General features: G+C 54.1%; 1 protein-coding gene across 2 annotated transcripts; it reads left to right on the plus strand.

The window, feature by feature from the left end:
* Window positions 1–8,261: 8,261 nt before the first annotated feature.
* On the plus strand, window positions 8,262–17,875 carry MNDA (myeloid cell nuclear differentiation antigen). 2 transcript variants are annotated; one of them, XM_056109568.1, is made up of 7 exons: window positions 8,262–8,429; window positions 10,648–10,926; window positions 11,301–11,434; window positions 12,627–12,869; window positions 13,372–13,776; window positions 15,527–15,715; window positions 17,482–17,875. In XM_056109568.1, the coding sequence occupies exons 2-7, from the start codon at window positions 10,662–10,664 to the stop codon at window positions 17,497–17,499; spliced, it is 1,254 nt and encodes a 417-aa protein (XP_055965543.1). In that variant the 5' UTR covers window positions 8,262–8,429; window positions 10,648–10,661; the 3' UTR covers window positions 17,500–17,875. The 2 variants fall into 2 exon arrangements, with proteins under 2 accessions (XP_055965543.1, XP_055965544.1); XM_056109569.1 differs by lacking the exon at window positions 8,262–8,429 and adding an exon at window positions 9,693–9,784.
* The last annotated feature ends 770 nt before the right edge of the window (window positions 17,876–18,645 follow it).

The following is an 18,645-nucleotide window of genomic DNA, read 5'->3' on the forward strand; positions in this document are numbered from 1 at the left end:
ATGAGGGTCACCCCAGTAATGGGCAGTTTTCTGGGATCTGCCCAGGATCCACTTTGAGTCACACATTCAGAAAGTTCAGTTTCATTTCTGCTTGCAGGATGCAAATCTTACGGTCGTGTCAACCCTGCAGATTCTTGTGGGTGCAATTGAACAGAGACTCAGCTAAGTAGGATTCTCCTCTGGGTCCATCCAGATTCTCTACTCTCCGTCTCTCTGTCGCCATTTGCAAAACTTCATCTGGGCTTCAACTTTCTTTCTCTGCCAAAGTATATCGAAACTTTCTTTTTCATAGAGGCTCACATCCTGTTCTTTCTCTCCGAGCAGAATTAGCACACTAGCCATCTGAACTTAGCCTTTTACTCTCTTCCTGATGACCTTGACCTTGTTTGCCTTTAAAAATGACTTTGACCTTGTTTGCCTTTAAAAAATATATAATAATGGGGCTGGAGCAATAGTACAGCGGGTAGGGCATTCAATTTCCAGCATTCCAGCATCCGCCGAGCACCACCAGGAATAATTCTTGAGTGCATGAGCCAGGAGGAAACCCTGGGCATGGCTGGATGTGACCCAAAAAGGAAAAAATAAACCATAATAATAACACCCTAGCAAAGAGTCTCCCATTGCAGACTTTGCAAATCTTTTGCCTTTTCACCATGTTTGTGAACACCAGAAAAGTATTTCTGCTCTTGCCATGCTAAGGTCCTCTTGGCTGGCTCTAAAATCCTCCTCTCAAGTGGTTCTCCTGCTGGAGAGGTTGCAGGCTCCAGGCTGGAAGTCTCAGGGACACCCCAGTTCCAGCGCTGCACCTGTGAGAGGCTGGAGGGGCTCTGAAGCCCAGAGAGAGAGAGAGAGTGGGGCGGGGGCCCAGAGGCTCGGGAGGACTCAGAAAAGTGCTGGTGCTTCTGCACAGTCCTCACAGGAAGACCTCGAGGTGTGGGCAGGAAGGCCTCAAGGTGTGGCCCCTGCTGTCTGCTGAGGAGTTGGCCCTCGCAGGCGGCAAACAAGATCCTGTTTCCTGGTGCCTTGTTCAGGGTCAGTGCAGGGCGGGCGCTGTCATGGATGCCCCCTCACCTGGAACTGGGCTGTGGGGGTTAGTGCTGCTGCATCTGCATCTCAGGGACTGTCAGAGGTTCTGGTTCCTTCCAGGTAAAGCCCCTCTGTTTGGGTAGCATTTTCTCTTTCCTAATCCCTCCTGGTTCCCAGTCAGTGAACCTGGTTTTCCGTTTGATTTCCAGGCATTCTGCTTACTCAAATGTTAGTCTGGGTCCAGCCCTTAGTCCAAATGCTAACCTCTTCGCTCTGAGGGCCATATCCTGCATCATGGCGGGAAGGGAGGGTTCTGGGAAGAAGCCCCATGGCACAAAAATGTCCTTCACACTGGGGACGTGGCGAGGTGCCCAAAGCGGCCAGGGCTGGCCCGTCGAGCCCTGAGTCCATGGTCCTGAGGAATGGACTCAGGTTAGTGGCAGAGATGACACTTTTGGCGAAGACAAGGAGGCTCACTCAAACTAGCTCCATGCAAACAGGAGAGAGGCAGAGAGTGGACAGGCCTCCGTGCCACCAAGGGGGAATGTCGAGGAGCAGTCTGTCCTAAGGAGAGGGCCCAGGGGAGCTAGTGCCCAGTCATCCCCTGAGGGCTGCGGAGGTCCCTGGGGACATTCTGGGCATGAGCTGACACCGAGCGCCCCACTCCACCCCAGAGCTCATTCTGAACCATGCTGGGGATTGAACCCAGGTTGGCTGTATGCAAGGCAAACGCCTTCCCCCCTGTGCTATTGCTCCAGCCCCACTTCTGTGCTTTGAGAGCTGGGGACTATTCATGAGAAAACGTAATCACTTCCAGAAAAGAAAACACAACACGGAAGGAGAAAAAGGTGTGAAAAAGAACAAGGGGGCCCGGATGTCCAGCAAGGCCCCCTATCCTGTTGGTGCCAGCCCTTCCAGAACCCAAACGGCCACCGGGAGCTTCTCACCAGACACCAAAAACTTCTCAACAGCCACCCCGATCTTCCAACGTGACACAGCAAGTATCCTGCCAACCATGCCAAGCTCAGTGTCCATGGCATCCTCCACATCCTTGACGGAGGTATACTCAAGTGACCCAGTGACCCAGTGACAGTGATACAGGCCTGACTCCCCATGTGTAAATCAGCCTGCTTGGGAATGGGGCCCCCAAGTCAGGGACATTGGTCACTTGGCTTGGCCACCTCCAAACAATGCTGCTAATCAGATTCTCCCTGACCATCCTGGACCAGTCCCAGAGGTCACTCCCTGCAGCATTGGGGTGCCCTGCCGGGGCGGGGACTAAGGCAGGGCGTCTGCTCAACCCTGGCATCTCAATATGCCTGACTCTTCTTTTGAGTACTTGGTGGACCTACCCATTCTTTACAGGCTCTAACTGGTACCATGTTAATTCAGGGCTGATTCTGTTGCAACTGGGACTCTCAGATCAGACCCTGAGCCCCCACCTGGCAGCCTTTCCCAGTCCCGCTACCTACTCCAGCTCCAAATCGCTCGAGTAGAAATGCAAGCTTGCATCTCTGCTCCAGCCAGGAGGTTTATTGCTCTGTTTCTGTCTATCCCAAATTCAGAGCCCGTCAGCTGCAGCTAAGGTCGCTGAAGACAGAAAAACCCCATCCCAGGGCCCCGTGACCGTCCTGGTGCTGGAACGCAGCGAAGTCTTCAATCTTATGGAACAGGGTCAGGCCTTAATGTTCCACGCCACAGTGGCCACAGCAAGTCAGTTCTACTGGGTGAAGGTCTTCGACGACACTCCGTGGCACCTATTCACAGAGAACGCGGTTCTCACCATCTCTGGTCACTCTATGCGCAGAGGGACCCTGGAGGTCAGTAAGACCTCCATAGTGTCTCCCACTATTGCCCGGCTCAAGGTCCCAAAGAGCGTCATGAAGAGGGCATGCGAGCCTCCCAAGATCGACGACCTGTGCAAAGCTGTGTCAGGGACACCCGTATATGGGCGGTACAAGGTGGTCAAGGTACGTGTGAGACGGTTCTGCCCCACCTCCAGCAGCACCTGTGCTTGCTTGCCTGTCTCCCAGGCCATGTGCTGCTCACAGAGACCCTCCGCTCCCTCCTGACTAGAGGAAGACTTCTCATGGGGCACAGAAACTGCCTCCCTGAGGATTTATTGCAAAAGGTCGACTGGGTCATGTCCTGCTCTTGTGATCCGTCTCTACTTGCACAGACAGGACAGAGCTTGCTCCTGAGAGCACGTGCCAGGCTGGGGCGCAGTGTTTAAATGACCAGTCCCAGTCACCACTAGGGTGGGACTCTGGCCAGACTGGGCTGTGCTCTCACAGGGACGCTAAGCATGCAGCTTTTTGATGCTGCCTCCTTTACACACTCATTCACCGATTCTTCACGAACAGGTTCTTGAGTACTGAAAAGCAGGGTACTTCATGGGAATTAAGATCTCTGCTCTGCAAATTCTCTTGTTTACCCAAATATGCGCTGGAGCCATAGCACAGTGGTTGGGGCATTTGTGTTGCATGCGGCCGAACCGGGTTCAATTCCTCTCCTCTCGAAGAGCCCGGCAAGCTACCGAGAGTATCCCACCCAAATGGCAGAGCCTGGCAAGCTCCCCGTGGAGCATTCGATATGCCAAAAACAGTAACAAATCTTACAGTGGAGATGTTATTGGTACCCACTCGAGCAAATCGAAGAACGGGTGGACATTGCTATAGTGCTAACAAAATAAAAAGGCAAAGGGATGGAGGCTGGCGAGACAGCACAGTGCGTAAAGCACTTGCACTGCACGCAGCCCACCCGGTTTGACGCCCGAGCACCACCAAAAGTGATCCCCGTGTACAGAGTAAGCCCTGGGCACCATCAGGAGTGGCCAAACCCCACACCTAGCCCCCACAAAAAAGAAAAAGAGGCCAAGAGTGTTACTGACTTGCTCACTTGCCAACTCAAGGTACAGGATGCTGGGATCTATTTAATCCTCCCTAGCAGACACACCACGACTCATTCCCAGAGGACGTGCTGTATCGAGCCTCATTCTGTGTCCCAAGAGGCTGTCGCTCTCCACTGCTTTCCGACACTGCCCTTAGCTGCCATCCACTCCCACCCACACTCTCTCAAGGACTTGATCAGGGATAGCCTCAGTAAGGTATAAATGTGACCCACCGGTCCGAGGCCAAGGGGATAAGATATCAGAGAAAAAAGGGCAGAGAAGAGAGGAAAGAGGGAGGAGAGGGAAGAATCTCTGTGGGCCTTCTTTGTTCTAGAAACTCTCGCAATCAGTCTGTGGAGTGAACAGCGGTAGCCCAATAATCTCTGCAAACAGGCAGGCACCAAAGATACCTCCATGACTTTCCAATTCCCCTGATTGGTTTTAAGGAACCAATCTCCCCTAGGGTAGAAGTCAGGAAGGAGGAAAATTAAGAATTAGCACATCGGGACTGGAGCAATAGCACAGTGGGTAGGGCATTCGCCTTGGATGTGGCCGACCCGGGTTCGATTCCCAGCATCCCATACGGTCCTGCCAGGAGTAATTCCTGAGCGCCTGAGCCAGGAGGAACCCCTGTGCATTTCCAGGTGTGACTCAAAAAGCACATAGAAGCACTAGAATGGCAGCAGAGAAAATCAAGGTGTGCAGGTGTCATGGGGACTGCCTGAGTCCCCGCATCACACAGTTCCTCTTCCTGCTGCTCACATGACCTCTTCCTCACACACAGGGAGGTCACTACCCTCTAGAAACTAAATGTCCCGCTTCTGTTGCAGAAAACACAGATCATGAAGAACTCCATCTACGAGATTAAGGATAAGACAGGGAGCATAGAAGTGGTAGGGAGTGGACAGTGGTGCGGGCTTCCCTGTGAGCCAGGAGACCAGCTGCAGCTCTTCTGCCTCCGAGTGAGCACCGTCAAAAAGAAGACGATCCTGATGTGCGAGAAACACAGCCTCATCCAGGTGGGGATGCTTTGGGGGGCTCTCCAAGGGGGTCAATGGCAGTATTGAGGTATCGGGAATTCTGTCCACACACCGCCAGAGTAGTGCCCTGGTGCCCATCTGACAGAGAGCTTTAAAGAGGTTCTGCAGAACCACCGTGCCCAAAAGGAGAGAGAGAGAGAGGGGAAGGAAGAGAGAAAGAGAAAGAGAGAAAAAGTGCTTGCCATTGAGGCAGTCCCTGGGGGATGGGGGTGAAGGGAGGGAACTTGGGACACTGGTGCAGGGAAACGTACAGTGCTAGGGGGATGGGTGTTGGAACGCTGTACAAATGAAACCTTGAACAGCTTCCTAAGGATCTATCTCACAGTGATTCCATTTTAAGATATTTCAAAAGAGAGAGAGAGATAGAGAGAGAGAGATGAGAAAAGAAAACATAAGAAGACATCAAACATGTGCCGTCCACTCACCTCATCATTGAGAAGTGAAGCTCAGCTTGGACGGCTGATCAGAGCAGGGTCGCTGCCTCCCGCCGCCCCAAGTTAGGAACTGGCTTCCTGGGGCCTTCACAGTCCAGGAGCATGTCAGCGCTACTGGGGGGCCGCGCACTCATCTTTACCCCCAATACACCCTCTTAGAGAGGCGGCATCACCTGCTGTAAGGACTATTTTCCCAGCAGGTGAAGACTCTCACGAGACCTTTGGGAGGCAAAGGGTGTCCAGCAGTATGTGGTGCTCTGCCTGCAGGGGTCAGGGGCCAGGAGGGGAGGTGGGACCATGTACCCTGGCTTTGTCACAAGTAAGCGTGTGCGAAGAGTACTCCGTGGGAGATTACACACACTGAAGAACACTTCCTCACACTGTTAGCCAGACACGGTCTGCTAACCAAACACACATAAGAAAAACAAATCAATGGTTCTTATAAACATCAATGCAAAAACTCCCCAAAATTGGGCAAATCAAATGCAGCAGCATATCAGGAAAATAGTATATGACCAGGTAAGGCTCTTTCAGGGATGCTTCAATCTGTACACATCCTTGCCTGTCATGCCTTAATCACACACACACACACACACACACACACACACACACACACACACACAGTGAGCGGTGAGTCTCTGGGTATTTCAGAAAATGCAGAGACCAAGGTAAAGGAGAAGGATATGACGAGCTCAGGAAAAAAGTCATCTGTGGGAAAGGGTCTGAGCACTGAGGCCAACACGCAGCTCGGGTCCAGTTGCAGACCGGTAGTGACACACCGAGCAGCTCCTCTGCTTGCACACCTGCTGCCAGAGAGAGGGAGGCACGTGGGCAGGGAGGATGCGCAGACCCAGCCAGGTGCCCGGCAAGGGCTCAAGCTGTGAATCCAAGAAAAGAGTCCAACAGTCCCTCCACTAGAACCTGCCACGGGCACGCATGGCACAGCGACAGGGGCCGTGGGCTCAACACGCAGACTTTGTGACCCTCCCCCAGGAGACCCACCAGGAGGGAGCTGCTGAGGTCAGCCTTAGGGTCTTCCCAGTGCTCAGCCCTGGAGGCAGCCGCCACCTTCCTGAGCTGGACCCGGGACACGCACACCAGGTTCCAGACGATGGAGTGAAGGATTCCAACTAGAAGGAATGGAGAGAGAGGGGCAGAGGCTTCCAAGGGCATGGGGAGAGAGGAGAAGGGGATCAGCTGGGGAAGGAGACTTTGGTAGGGGGACGGGGGTCACCAGAGCCCAGGCAGCAACAAAGTCTCATTGGTCTTCTCATTTCTCCTCAGGTGGTCCAGAGTTTGTAAACCAAGAGCCCAGGGTGCGGGACCAAGCGCAATACTCCAGCGGAGAGGGCGTTTGTCTTGCAAGGGGCTCACCCGGGTTCTATTCTCATATGATCCCCTGAGCACCGCCAGGAGTGATTACTCTGTGCAAAGCCAGGAGGAAACCCTGATCATCGCCAAATATGACTAAAAAGCAAAAAAAAAAAAAAAAACAAGAAAAAAAAGAACCCAGGGTTCCACGATAAAGTCAACATGCAGGTCCAGCTGATGATGTCACCCCACTAGGGCCACCATGGTCCCTGAAAGACCAGAGCCTCCCTGTGTGTCCCAGGAGACAGCCAATGCTCTGGGCAGTCTGCCTCCTGATCACACTTTTTTTTAAAAATAAAAGCCTTTCTCTGTGTGTCTGTATTTTTCTATGCTTTCTGTGTTTGCTTCCATTGAGCCCGGGAAGTGAGTTGAATTTGGGGCCGGGGGTCACCCCAGCGGTGTTCAGGTCCCCGACTCTGTGTGAGGAATCACTTCTGGCAGGGCTCAGGAGACAGAATTCGCATCAGCTGCGCGGAAGGCAAGGGTCCTGACCCGCTGCCTGCCTGCTCGCGCTCCAGCCTCAGGAAGTAACTTGGACTGAAATTCCTGTGCTTAAAGTGAGTGTTTGGGGCTGGACCCATAGCACAGCGGGGAGGGCGTTTGCCGTGCACGCAGCAGAACGGGTTTGATTCCCAGAATCACATAAGGTCCCCTGAGCACTTCCAGGAGTAATTCCTGCGTGCATGAGCCTGGAAGAACCCCTGATCATCACCAGGTGTGGTCCAAAAAGCAAAAATAATAAATAAATAAATGAAAAACAAATGTTTGGTCTCCTGGACTAGAGTGACTGGAGGAGGGAGCTGATGCCCCCAGTGGTCACAGGGGGAAATAGACGGGGGCATACTGGGTGTTGCACAGGGCAGAGGGGGACATGGTCAGGGGGTGGTGCACAGGGTGGGGTGCCCAGGGAAGGTGGCAGAGTAAGGGCTTTGTGAGGGGCACAAGCTGAGACCACGGGATAAGCAGCACAGGGTTGAGGCAAAGAGTGAGGGACCCTATAGCTCCAATAAGAGTGTTCAGGTCTGTCCAGCGGCCACCTCAGGGTCAGAGCATAAATCATAAGTCCTGGGGTTCTCTGTCTGTGAAAGTCCCCGTGCAGGCTGCAGCCCTGAAGGGGCTTCGGGCTCTCTCCCAGGGGCACTCGCGGAGAGAGAACAACCCCGGGTACAGAGAGCAGAACCATTTGGCAGGCCTTTCCTCCCTCCCCACGAAGACTCGGACCCTCATCCGATAGATGGGAAGGAGGCCCAGAGCAGAGGCAGAGGACACACAGGCCCTGGGAGGAGGGTTCCCCTCGAGGACCTGGGCACTAGAACAGAGGAGGTGCCCTCAGCCCAGCCAGCACTGACAGGAAGGGCGGGGGACAGGGCTAGGCGGGCTTTTGTGGGAAACACATCAGTGCCTCAGCTTCCGGGAAACTGAAACTCCTGCAACTGAAACTCCTGCCCCAGCTGGGAGGAGTCAGCCTCAGAGGGGGAGGCCTGCACTTGGTCTCACATCTTGGCCCAGCCTGGTCCAGTTCTCTCTCCCTCTCCTCCGCCCTGAAGCAAAGACCCAGGCCTGCTGAGCTCACTCTGCTCCTGCCACTTTGGCCATCCTCAGCCACCACCACCTCAGTTCCCCTCAGGCTGGGAGATCCAGGACCCAGGCACCAGAACACACGAGAGGGTGAGTCCTGCCAGAAGTCCCGGAAGATAGAACTTGGGGGGAACTGACCCTTGTCCTCCTGGAGGAGGAGGGCAGAAGGGAGGGGCAGGGGTTGCATCACCCAGGGAGGGGCAGAGGGGCTGTCTCTGCCCCACCCCGCCTAGGGTCTCACTAGACCCTCGCTCTCCACCCAGAGCAGAGCCAGAGAGACCCAGTGAGCATCTCCTGTCCCCAGGGGGAGACTCTGCTTGGAACAGCCTGAGCTGGGCCTTTCAGAAGACCAGAAGCTCCTTCCCACAGGGCCGCTTGTCGATCCTCCGGGAGACCAGGGGACCCATTCCTGAGCACGGGGTGAGGCTCACCCCAGTAATTGGCAGTTTTCTGGGCTCTGCCCAGGATCCACTTTGAGTCACACATTCAGATAGTTCAGTTTCATTTCTGCTTGCAGGAAGCAAATCTTATGGTCGTGTCAACCCTTAAACCTCCTGCAGATTCTTGTGGGTGCATTTGAACAGGGACTCAGCTAAGTAGGATTCTCCCCTGGGTCCATCCAGATTCTCCACTCTCTGTCTCTCTGTCGCCATTTGCAAAACTTCATTTGGACTTCAACTTTCTTTCTCTGCAAAAGTGTCTCAAAACTTTCTCTTTCACAGAGGCTCACATCCCGTTCTTTCTCTCCGAGCAGGATTAGCACACAAGCCATCTGAATTCAGCCCCTCTCTTCCTGATAACCTTGACCCTGTTTGCCTTTAAAAATGACTTTGACCTTGTTTGCCTTTTAAAAATATATAATAATGGAGCAATAGCCCAGCAGGTAGGGCATATGCCTTGCCCTGATTCAATTTCCAGCATTCCAGCATCCCCCAAGCACCACCAGGAGTAATTCTTGAGTGCATGAGCCAGGAGGAACCCCTGTGCATCGCTGGATGTGACCCAAAAAGGAAAAAAAACGCATAATAATAACGCCGTAGCAAAGAGTCTCCCATTGCAGGTTTTGCAAATCTTCTGCCTTTTCACCAATTATTTCTGCTCTTGCCATGCAAAGGTCCTCTTGGCTGGCTCTAAAATCCTCCTCTCAAGTGATTCTTCAGCTGGAGAGGTTGCAGGCTCCTGGCTGGAAGTCTCAGGGACACCCCAGTTCCAGCGTTGCGCCTGTAAGAGGCTGGAGGGGCTCTGAAGCCCAGAGAAAGAGAGAGTGGGGCAGGGGCCCAGAGGCCCGGGAGGACTCAGAAAAGTGCTGGTGCTTCTGCACAGGTCTCACAGGAAGACCTCAAGGTGTGGGCAGGAAGACCTCGAGGTGTGGCCCCCGCTGTCTGCTGAGGAGTTGGCCCTCGAAGGCGGCAAACAAGATCCTGTTTCCTGGTGTCTTGTTCAGGGTCAGTGCAGGGCGCGTGCTGTCATGGGTGCCCCCTCTCCCGGGACTGGGCTGTGGGGCTCAGTGCTGCTGCATCTGCATCTCAGGGACTGTCAGAGGTTCTGGTTCCTTCCAGGTAAAGCCCCTCTGTTTGGGTAGCATTTTCTCTTTCCTAATCCCTCCTGGTTCCCGGTCAGTGAACCTGGTTTTCCGTTTGATTTCCAGACATTCTGCTTACTCAAATGTTAGTCTGGGTCCGGCCCTTAGTCCAAATGCTAAGTTCTTTGCTCTGAGGGCCATATCCTGCATCATGGCGGGAAGGGAGGGTTCTGGGAAGAAGCCCCATGGCACAAAAATGTCCTTCACACTGGGGACGTGGCAAGGTGCCCAAAGCGGCCAGGGCTGGCCCGTCGAGCCCCAAATCCATGGTCCTGAGGAATGGACTCAGATTGGCGGCAGAGATGACACTTTTGGCGAAGACAAGGAGGCTCACTCGAACTAGCTCCATGCAAACAGGAGAGAGGCAGAGAGTGGACTGGCCTCCGTGCCACCAAGGGGGAATGTCGAGGAGCAGTCTGTCCTAAGGAGAGGGCCGAGGGGAGCTAGTGCCCAGTCAGCCCCTGAGGGCTGCGGAGGTCCCTGGGGACATTCTGGGCATGAGCTCACACCGAGCGCCCCACTCCACCCCAGAGCTCATTCTGAACCCTGGTGGGGTGCAAGCCCTGCGCTCACGGGTGCTCACGGGGCCCTTCTTTGCACAAGCCTCTCTGCCGCCTCTTCCAGCATCATTGCAAAGGGCTGTGCTGGGCCCTGTGAGTCCAGGGCAGATGGCACCAGGCAGGCTCAGGCTGTCCCAGTCCCTGTGACACCCCATCCCTCTCCCAGGCTCCCTGTGACAGATGGCGATGGAGTACAAGAAAATCCTCCTGCACAAGGGACTGAAGATGCTCACTGATTACCAGTTCCGAACAGTCAGGTGCTTACTGGCGGATGAGTTACAGCTGACCTCCAAAATGAGGGAAGACTCGGACAGAATCATGATCGCAGAACGAATGTTCTCCAAGTTCCCAGGTGCCGCATCTGTGGACAAGCTCATCGACACCCTCAAAGACGATCCAGAGCTCAAGGAATTTGTGGACTCCTTGAGAAAGGAGAAGCAAAACGGTAGTGGAGCCCTCCTGCACCCAGCTCATACTAGGGTGGGAGTAGGGGCGGGACGTGCAATGACTTGGGGGTCAGGTGTGTCGGGATGCTTTGGGGGTGTTTGGGGTGAAGGGAAGGCAGCTGTGCATGAGATCTGGCTGCATGCTTGAACCAGGGGCCCCAGGGGTCCCCGAGCATCAGCAGCAGGGTCTGCCCACTGGTTCCCGCAATGAGTAGATTTTCCTGTGGGGTCTCTGGCCCCAAGGGGGGGATGAGTGCGAAGGGGCAGGGCAGAGGGCAGGGCAGGTAGGCCTGGGGTCCAGACAGGAACTACGGGGTAGACAGAGCACCGAGGCCTGACCCCCTTCCACGCTCACCTGCCCCCTTGTTGTCAGTGAAAAGGAGACTCAGGACCGCAGGAGAGAGGGCAAGGAGCAGGCAGCAGGACGGAGCGGGGCCCTCGGCACCTCTGAGCAGCCCGGATGGCCCAAGGCGACCCCAAGGAGCAGCGGAAGACTCTGTGGCCCAGGTCAGCCCGGGGGTAGCCCTGTGTCCCCAGGAAGGACAGTCACGGCACAGAACACCAAGCAGAGGAACAGGGGCTCAGTTCCCCATACCTGGCAAGAGAGACTCGGGGCTAGGGGCACCTCAGCTGTGCATCCCCTCCTTGCACACACAACCCCAGAGACAGAGAGAGACAGAGAGAAAGACAGAGAAACAGCAAAAGAGACAGAGAAAGACAGAGACAGTGAAAGACAGAGAAACAGAGACAGACAGACACAGACACAGAGAGACACAGAGACAAACAGCAATAGACAGAGACAGACACACAGAGATAGACAGACAAAGAGACAGAGAGAGAAAGAGATAGAGAGACAGAGAGAGACAGACAGAGACAAGGAGACAGAGACAGATACAGAAACAGACAAACGTGAACTGATGGTACAGATGAGACAGACATAGAGACATAGACAGAGACAGAGAGATACACAGAGACATAGAGAGAGACAAAGACAGAGAGAGATACATAGGGCCATAGAGAGAGATAGAGACAGAGAGATACAGAGAGACATAGAGAGAGACAGAGAAACAGAGACAGATGGGTAGACAGAGAAAGGGAGAGACAGATAGATAGGGAGACAGACAGGGTCACAGAGATAGAGAGACTAGACAAGACAGACAGACCAACGGGCCCACAGAGCACAGAGACAGCCGTATTATTTCGGGATGGATCTGAGTCGAGGCTGGTGGGGGGGACCCACAGGACACAGCTGTGTACTGAGCCCTGCTCACACACATACACACTGTCTTAGCTCGGTGTCTTCTGTGTGGCAGACAGGTGGGGGCACCAGGTGCCCTCTAGGGGCAGCTTTCCCAATTGTTTCTCGGGCTCCTTCCTGGGGTTCCCTCCGGGATGGGTTAGGGTTCCCCATAGTGGACCTCAAGTTTCTCCAAGACAAAAGTCACCAAGTGAAATCAAAGTTCTGAGGTTTTATTTATTTTTGGTGGGGGTCATACCTGGCGATGCTCAGGGGTTCCTCCTGGTTCTGCACTCAGGAATTAGCCCTGGCTTTGCTCGGAGGGCCCTATGGGATGCTGGGGATTGAACCCAGGTTGGCTGTATGCAAGGCAAACGCCTTCCCCCCTGTGCTATTGCTCCAGCCCCACTTCTGTGCTTTGAGAGCTGGGGACTATTCATGAGAAAACGTAATCACTTCCAGAAAAGAAAACACAACACGGAAGGAGAAAAAGGTGTGAAAAAGAACAAGGGGGCCCAGATGTCCAGCAAGGCCCCCTATCCTGTTGGTGCCAGCCCTTCCAGAACCCAAACGGCCACCGGGAGCTTCTCACCAGACACCAAAAACTACCCAACAGCCACCCCGATCTTCCAACTTGACAAGCCAAGTATCCTGCCAACCATGCCAAGCTCAGTGTCCATGGCATCCTCCACATCCTTGACCGAGGTATACTCAGACCCAGTGACCCAGTGACAGTGATACAGGCCTGACTCCCCATGTGTAAATGAGCCTGCTTGGGAATGGGGCCCCCAAGTCAGGGACATTGGTCACTTGGCTTGGCCACCTCCAAACAACGCTGCTAATCAGATTCTCCCTGACCATCCTGGGCCAGTCCCAGAGGTCACTCCCTGCAGCATTGGGGTGCCCTGCCGGGGCGGGGACTAAGGCAGGGCGTCTGCTCAACCCTGGCATCTCAGTACGCCTGACTCTTCTTTTGAGTACTTGGTGGACCTACCCATTCTTTACAGGCTCTAACTGGTACCATGTTAATTCAGGGATGATTCTGTTGCAACTGGGACTCTCAGATCAGACTCTGAGCCCCCACCTGGCAGCCTTTCCCAGCCCTGCTACCTACTCCAGCTGCAAATCGCCCAAGTAGAAACGCAAGCTTGCATCTCTGCTCCAGCCAGGAGGTTTATTGCTCCGTTTCTGTCTATCCCAAATTCAGAGCCCGTCAGCTACAGCTAAGGTCGCTGAAGGCAGAAAAACCCCATCCCAGGGCCCCGTGACCGTCCTGGTGCTGGAACGCAGCGAAGTCTTCAATTTTATGGAACAGGGTCAGGCCTTAATGTTCCACGCCACAGTGGCCACAGCAAGTCAGTTCTACTGGGTGAAGGTCTTCGACGACACTCCGTGGCACCTATTCACAGAGAACGCGGTTCTCACCATCTCTGGTCACTCTATGCGCAGAGGGACCCTGGAGGTCAGTAAGACCTCCATAGTGTCTCCCACTATTGCCCGGCTCAAGGTCCCAAAGAGCGTCATGAAGAGGGCATGCGAGCCTCCCAAGATCGACGACCTGTGCAAAGCTGTGTCAGGGACACCCGTATATGGACGGTACAAGGTGGTCAAGGTATGTGCGTGACGGTTCTGCCCCACCTCCAGCAGCACCTGTGCTTGCTTGCCTGTCTCCCAGGCCACGTGCTACTCACAGAGACCCTCCATTCCCTCCTGACTAGAGGAAGACTTCTCATGGGGCACAGGGACTGCCTCCCTGAGAATTTATTGCAAAAGGTCGACTGGGTCATGTCCTGCTCTTGTGATCCGTCTCTACTTGCACAGCCAGGACAGAGCTTGCTCCTGAGAGCACGTGCCAGGCTGGGGGTGCAGTGTTTAAATGACCAGTCCCAGTCACCACTAGGGTGGGACTCTGGCCAGACTGGGCTGTGCTCTCACAGGGACGCACAGCGTGCAGCTTTTTGATGCTGCCTCCTTTACACACTCATTCACCGATTCTTCACGAACAGGTTCTTGAGTACTGAAAAGTAGAGAAATTCATGAGAGTTAAGATCTCTGGTTGGCAAATTCTCTTGTTTACCAAAATATGCGCTGGAGCCATAGCACAGAGGTTGGGGCATTTGCGTTGCATGCGGCCGAACCGGGTTCAATTCCTCTCCTCTCGAAGAGCCCGGTAAGCTACCGAGAGTATCCCGCCCAAATGGCAGAGCCTGGCAAGCTCCCCATGGCGCATTCGATATGCCAAAAACAGTAACAAGTCTCACAGTGGAGACGTTATTGGTGCCCGCTCGAGCAAATCGAAGAACGGGTGGACAGTGCTATAGTGCTAACAAAATAAAAAGGCAAAGGGATGGAGGCTGGCGAGACAGCACAGTGGGTAAAGCACTTGCACTGCATGCAGCCCACCCGGTTTGACGCCCGAGCACCACCAAAAGTGATCCCCGTGTACAGAGTAAGCCCTGGGCACCATCAGGAGTGGCCAAACCCCACCCTAGCCCCCACAAAAAAGAAAAAGAGGCCAAGAGTGTTACTGACTTGCTCACTTGCCAACTCAAGGTACAGGATGCTGGGATCTATTTAATCCTCCCTAGCAGACACATCACGACTCATTCCCAGAGGACCTGCTGCATCGAGCCTCATTCTGTGTCCCAAGAGGCTGTCGCTCTCCACTGCTTTCCGACACTGCCCTTAGCTGCCATTCACTCCCACCCACACTCTCTCATGGACTTGATCAGGGATAGCCTCAGAAAGGTATAAATGTGACCCACCGGTCCGAGGCCAAGGGGATAAGATATCAGAGAAAAAAGGGCAGAGAAGAGAGGAAAGAGGGAGGAGAGGGAAAAACCTCCGTGGGCCTTCTTTGTTCTAGAAACTCTCGCAATCAGTCTGTGGAGTGAACAGTGGTAGCCCAATAATCTCTGCAAACAGGCAGGCACCAAAGATACCTCCATGACTTTCCAATTCCCCTGATTGGTTTTAAGGAACCAATCTCCCCTAGGGTAGAAGTCAGGAAGGAGGAAAATTAAGAATTAGCAGATCGGGACTGGAGCAATAGCACAGTGGGTAGGGCATTCGCCTTGGATGTGGCCGACCCGGGTTCGATTCCCAGCATCCCATACGGTCCTGCCAGGAGTAATTCCTGAGTGCCTGAGCCAGGAGGAACCCCTGTGCATTCCCAGGTGTGACTCAAAAAGCACATAGAAGCACTAGAATGGCAGCAGAGAAAATCAAGGTGTGCAGGTGTCATGGGGACTGCCTGAGTCCCCGCATCACACAGTTCCTCTTCCTGCTGCTCACATGACCTCTTCCTCACACACAGGGAGGTCACTACCCTCTAGAAACTAAATGTCCCGCTTCTGTTGCAGAAAACACAGGACATGAAGAACACCATCTACGAGATTAAGGATAAGACAGGGAGCATTGAAGTGGTAGGGAGTGGACAGTGGTGCGGGCTTCCCTGTGAGCCTGGGGACCAGCTGCAGCTCTTCTGCCTCCGAGTGAGCACTGTCAAAAAGAAGACGAGCCTGATGTGCGAGAAACACAGCCTCATCCAGGTGGGGATGCTTTGGGGGGCTCTCCATGGGGGTCAATGGCAGTATTGAGGTATCGGGAATTCTGTCCACACACCGCCAGAGTAGTGCCCTGGTGCCCATCTTGCAGAGAGCTTTAAAGAGCTTCTGCAGAACCACAGTGCCCAAAAGGAGGGAGAGGGAGAGGGGAAGGAAGAGAGAAAGAGAAAGAGAGAAAAAGTGCCTGCCATTGAGGCAGGCTCTGGGGGATGGGGGTGAAGGGAGGGAACTTGGGACACTGGTGCAGGGAAATGTACAGTGCTAGGGGGATGGGTGTTGGAACGCTGTACGAATGAAACCGATCATGAACAGCTTCCTAAGGATCTATCTCACAGTGATTCCATTTTAAGATCTTTCAAAAGAGAGAGAGAGATAGAGATAGAGACATGAGAAAAGAAAACATAAGAAGACATCAAACATGTGCCGTCCACTCACCTCATCATTGAGGAGTGAAGCTCAGCTTGGACGGCTGATCAGAGCAGGGTCAGCTCCCTCCCGCCGCCCCGAGTCAGGAACTGGCTTCCTGGGGCCTTCACAGTCCAGGAGCATGTCAGCGCTACTGGGGGGCCGCGCACTCATCTTTACCCCCAGCACACCCCCTTAGAGAGGCGGCATCACCTGCTGTAAGGACTGTTTTCCCAGCAGGTGAAGGCTCTCGCGAGACCTTTGGGAGGCAAAGGGTGTCCAGCAGTATGTGGTGCTCTGCCTGCAGGGGTCAGGGGCCAGGAGGGGAGGTGGGACCATGTACCCTGGCTTTGTCACACGTAAGCGTGTGTGAAGAGTACTCCGTGGGAGATTACACACACTGAAGAACACTTCCTCACACTGTTAGCCAGACACGGTCTGCTAACCAAACACACATAAGAAAAACAAATCAATGGTTCTTATAAACATCAATGCAAAATCTCCCCAAAATTGGGCAAATCAAATGCAGCAACAAATCAGGAAAATAGTATATGACCAGGTAAGGCTCTTCCAGGGATGCTTCAATCTGTACACATCCTTGCCTGTCATGCCTTAATCACACACATGCGCACACACACACACACACACACAGACACACAGACACACAGACACACACACACACAGTGAGCGGTGAGTCTCTGGGTATTTCAGAAAATGCAGAGAGACCAAGGTAAAGGAGAAGGATATGACGAGCTCAGGAAAAAAGTCATCTGTGGGAAAGGGTCTGAGCACTGAGGCCAACACGCAGCTCGGGTCCGGTTGCAGACCGGTAGTGACACACCGAGCAGCTCCTCTGCTTGCCCACCTGCTGCCATAGAGAGGGAGGCACGTGGGCAGGGAGGACGTGCAGACCCAGCCAGGTGCCCGGCAAGGGCTCAAGCCGTGAATCCAAGAAAAGAGTCCAACAGTCCCTCCACTAGAACCTGCCACGGGCACGCATGGCACAGCGACAGGGGCCGTGGGCTCAACACGCAGACTTTGTGACCCTCCCCCAGGAGACCCACCAGGAGGGAGCTGCTGAGGTCAGCCTTAGAGTCTTCCCAGTGGTCAGCCCTGGAGGCAGCCACCACCTTCCTGAGCTGGACCCGGGACACGCACACCAGGTTCCAGACGATGGAGTGAAGGATTCCAACTAGAAGGAATGGAGAGAGAGGGGCAGAGGCTTCCAAGGGCATGGGGAGAGAGGAGAAGGGGATCAGCTGGGGAAGGAGACTTTGGTAGGGGGACGGGGGTCACCAGAGCCCAGGCAGCAACAAAGTCTCATTGGTCTTCTCATTTCTCCTCAGGTGGTCCAGAGTTTGTAAACCAAGAGCCCAGGGTGCGGGACCAAGCGCAATACTCCAGCGGAGAGGGCGTTTGTCTTGCAAGGGGCTCACCCGGGTTCTATTCTCATATGATCCCCTGAGCACCGCCAGGAGTGATTACTCTGTGCAAAGCCAGGAGGAAACCCTGATCATCGCCAAATATGACTAAAAAGCAAAAAAAAAAAAAAAAACAAGAAAAAAAAGAACCCAGGGTTCCACGATAAAGTCAACATGCAGGTCCAGCTGATGATGTCACCCCACTAGGGCCACCATGGTCCCTGAAAGACCAGAGCCTCCCTGTGTGTCCCAGGAGACAGCCAATGCTCTGGGCAGTCTGCCTCCTGATCACACTTTTTTTTAAAAATAAAAGCCTTTCTCTGTGTGTCTGTATTTTTCTATGCTTTCTGTGTTTGCTTCCATTGAGCCCGGGAAGTGAGTTGAATTTGGGGCCGGGGGTCACCCCAGCGGTGTTCAGGTCCCCGACTCTGTGTGAGGAATCACTTCTGGCAGGGCTCAGGAGACAGAATTCGCATCAGCTGCGCGGAAGGCAAGGGTCCTGACCCGCTGCCTGCCTGCTCGCGCTCCAGCCTCAGGAAGTAACTTGGACTGAAATTCCTGTGCTTAAAGCGAGTGTTTGGGGCTGGACCCATAGCACAGCGGGGAGGGCGTTTGCCGTGCACGCAGCAGACCGGGTTTGATTCCCAGAATCACATAGGGTCCCCTGAGCACTTCCAGGAGTAATTCCTGTGTGCATGAGCCTGGAAGAACCCCTGATCATCACCAGGTGTGTTCCAAAAAGCAAAAATAATAAATAAATAAAGGAAAAACAAATGTTTGGTCTCCTGGACTAGAGTGACTGGAGGAGGGAGCTGATGCCCCCAGTGGTCACAGGGGGAAATAGACGGGGGCATACTGGGTGTTGCACAGGGCAGAGGGGGACATGGTGAGGGGGTGGTGCACAGGGTGGGGTGCCCAGGGAAGGTGGCAGAGTAAGGGCTTTGTGAGGGGCACAAGCTGAGACCACGGGATAAGCAGCACAGGGTTGAGGCAAAGAGTGAGGGACCCTATAGCTCCAATAAGAGTGTTCAGGTCTGTCCAGCGGCCACCTCAGGGTCAGAGCATAAATCATAAGTCCTGGGGTTCTCT

The sequence above is a fragment of the Sorex fumeus genome, unplaced genomic scaffold, assembly GCF_029834395.1.
Source record: "Sorex fumeus unplaced genomic scaffold, SorFum_2.1 ptg000316l, whole genome shotgun sequence".
Taxonomy (NCBI): domain Eukaryota; kingdom Metazoa; phylum Chordata; class Mammalia; order Eulipotyphla; family Soricidae; genus Sorex; species Sorex fumeus.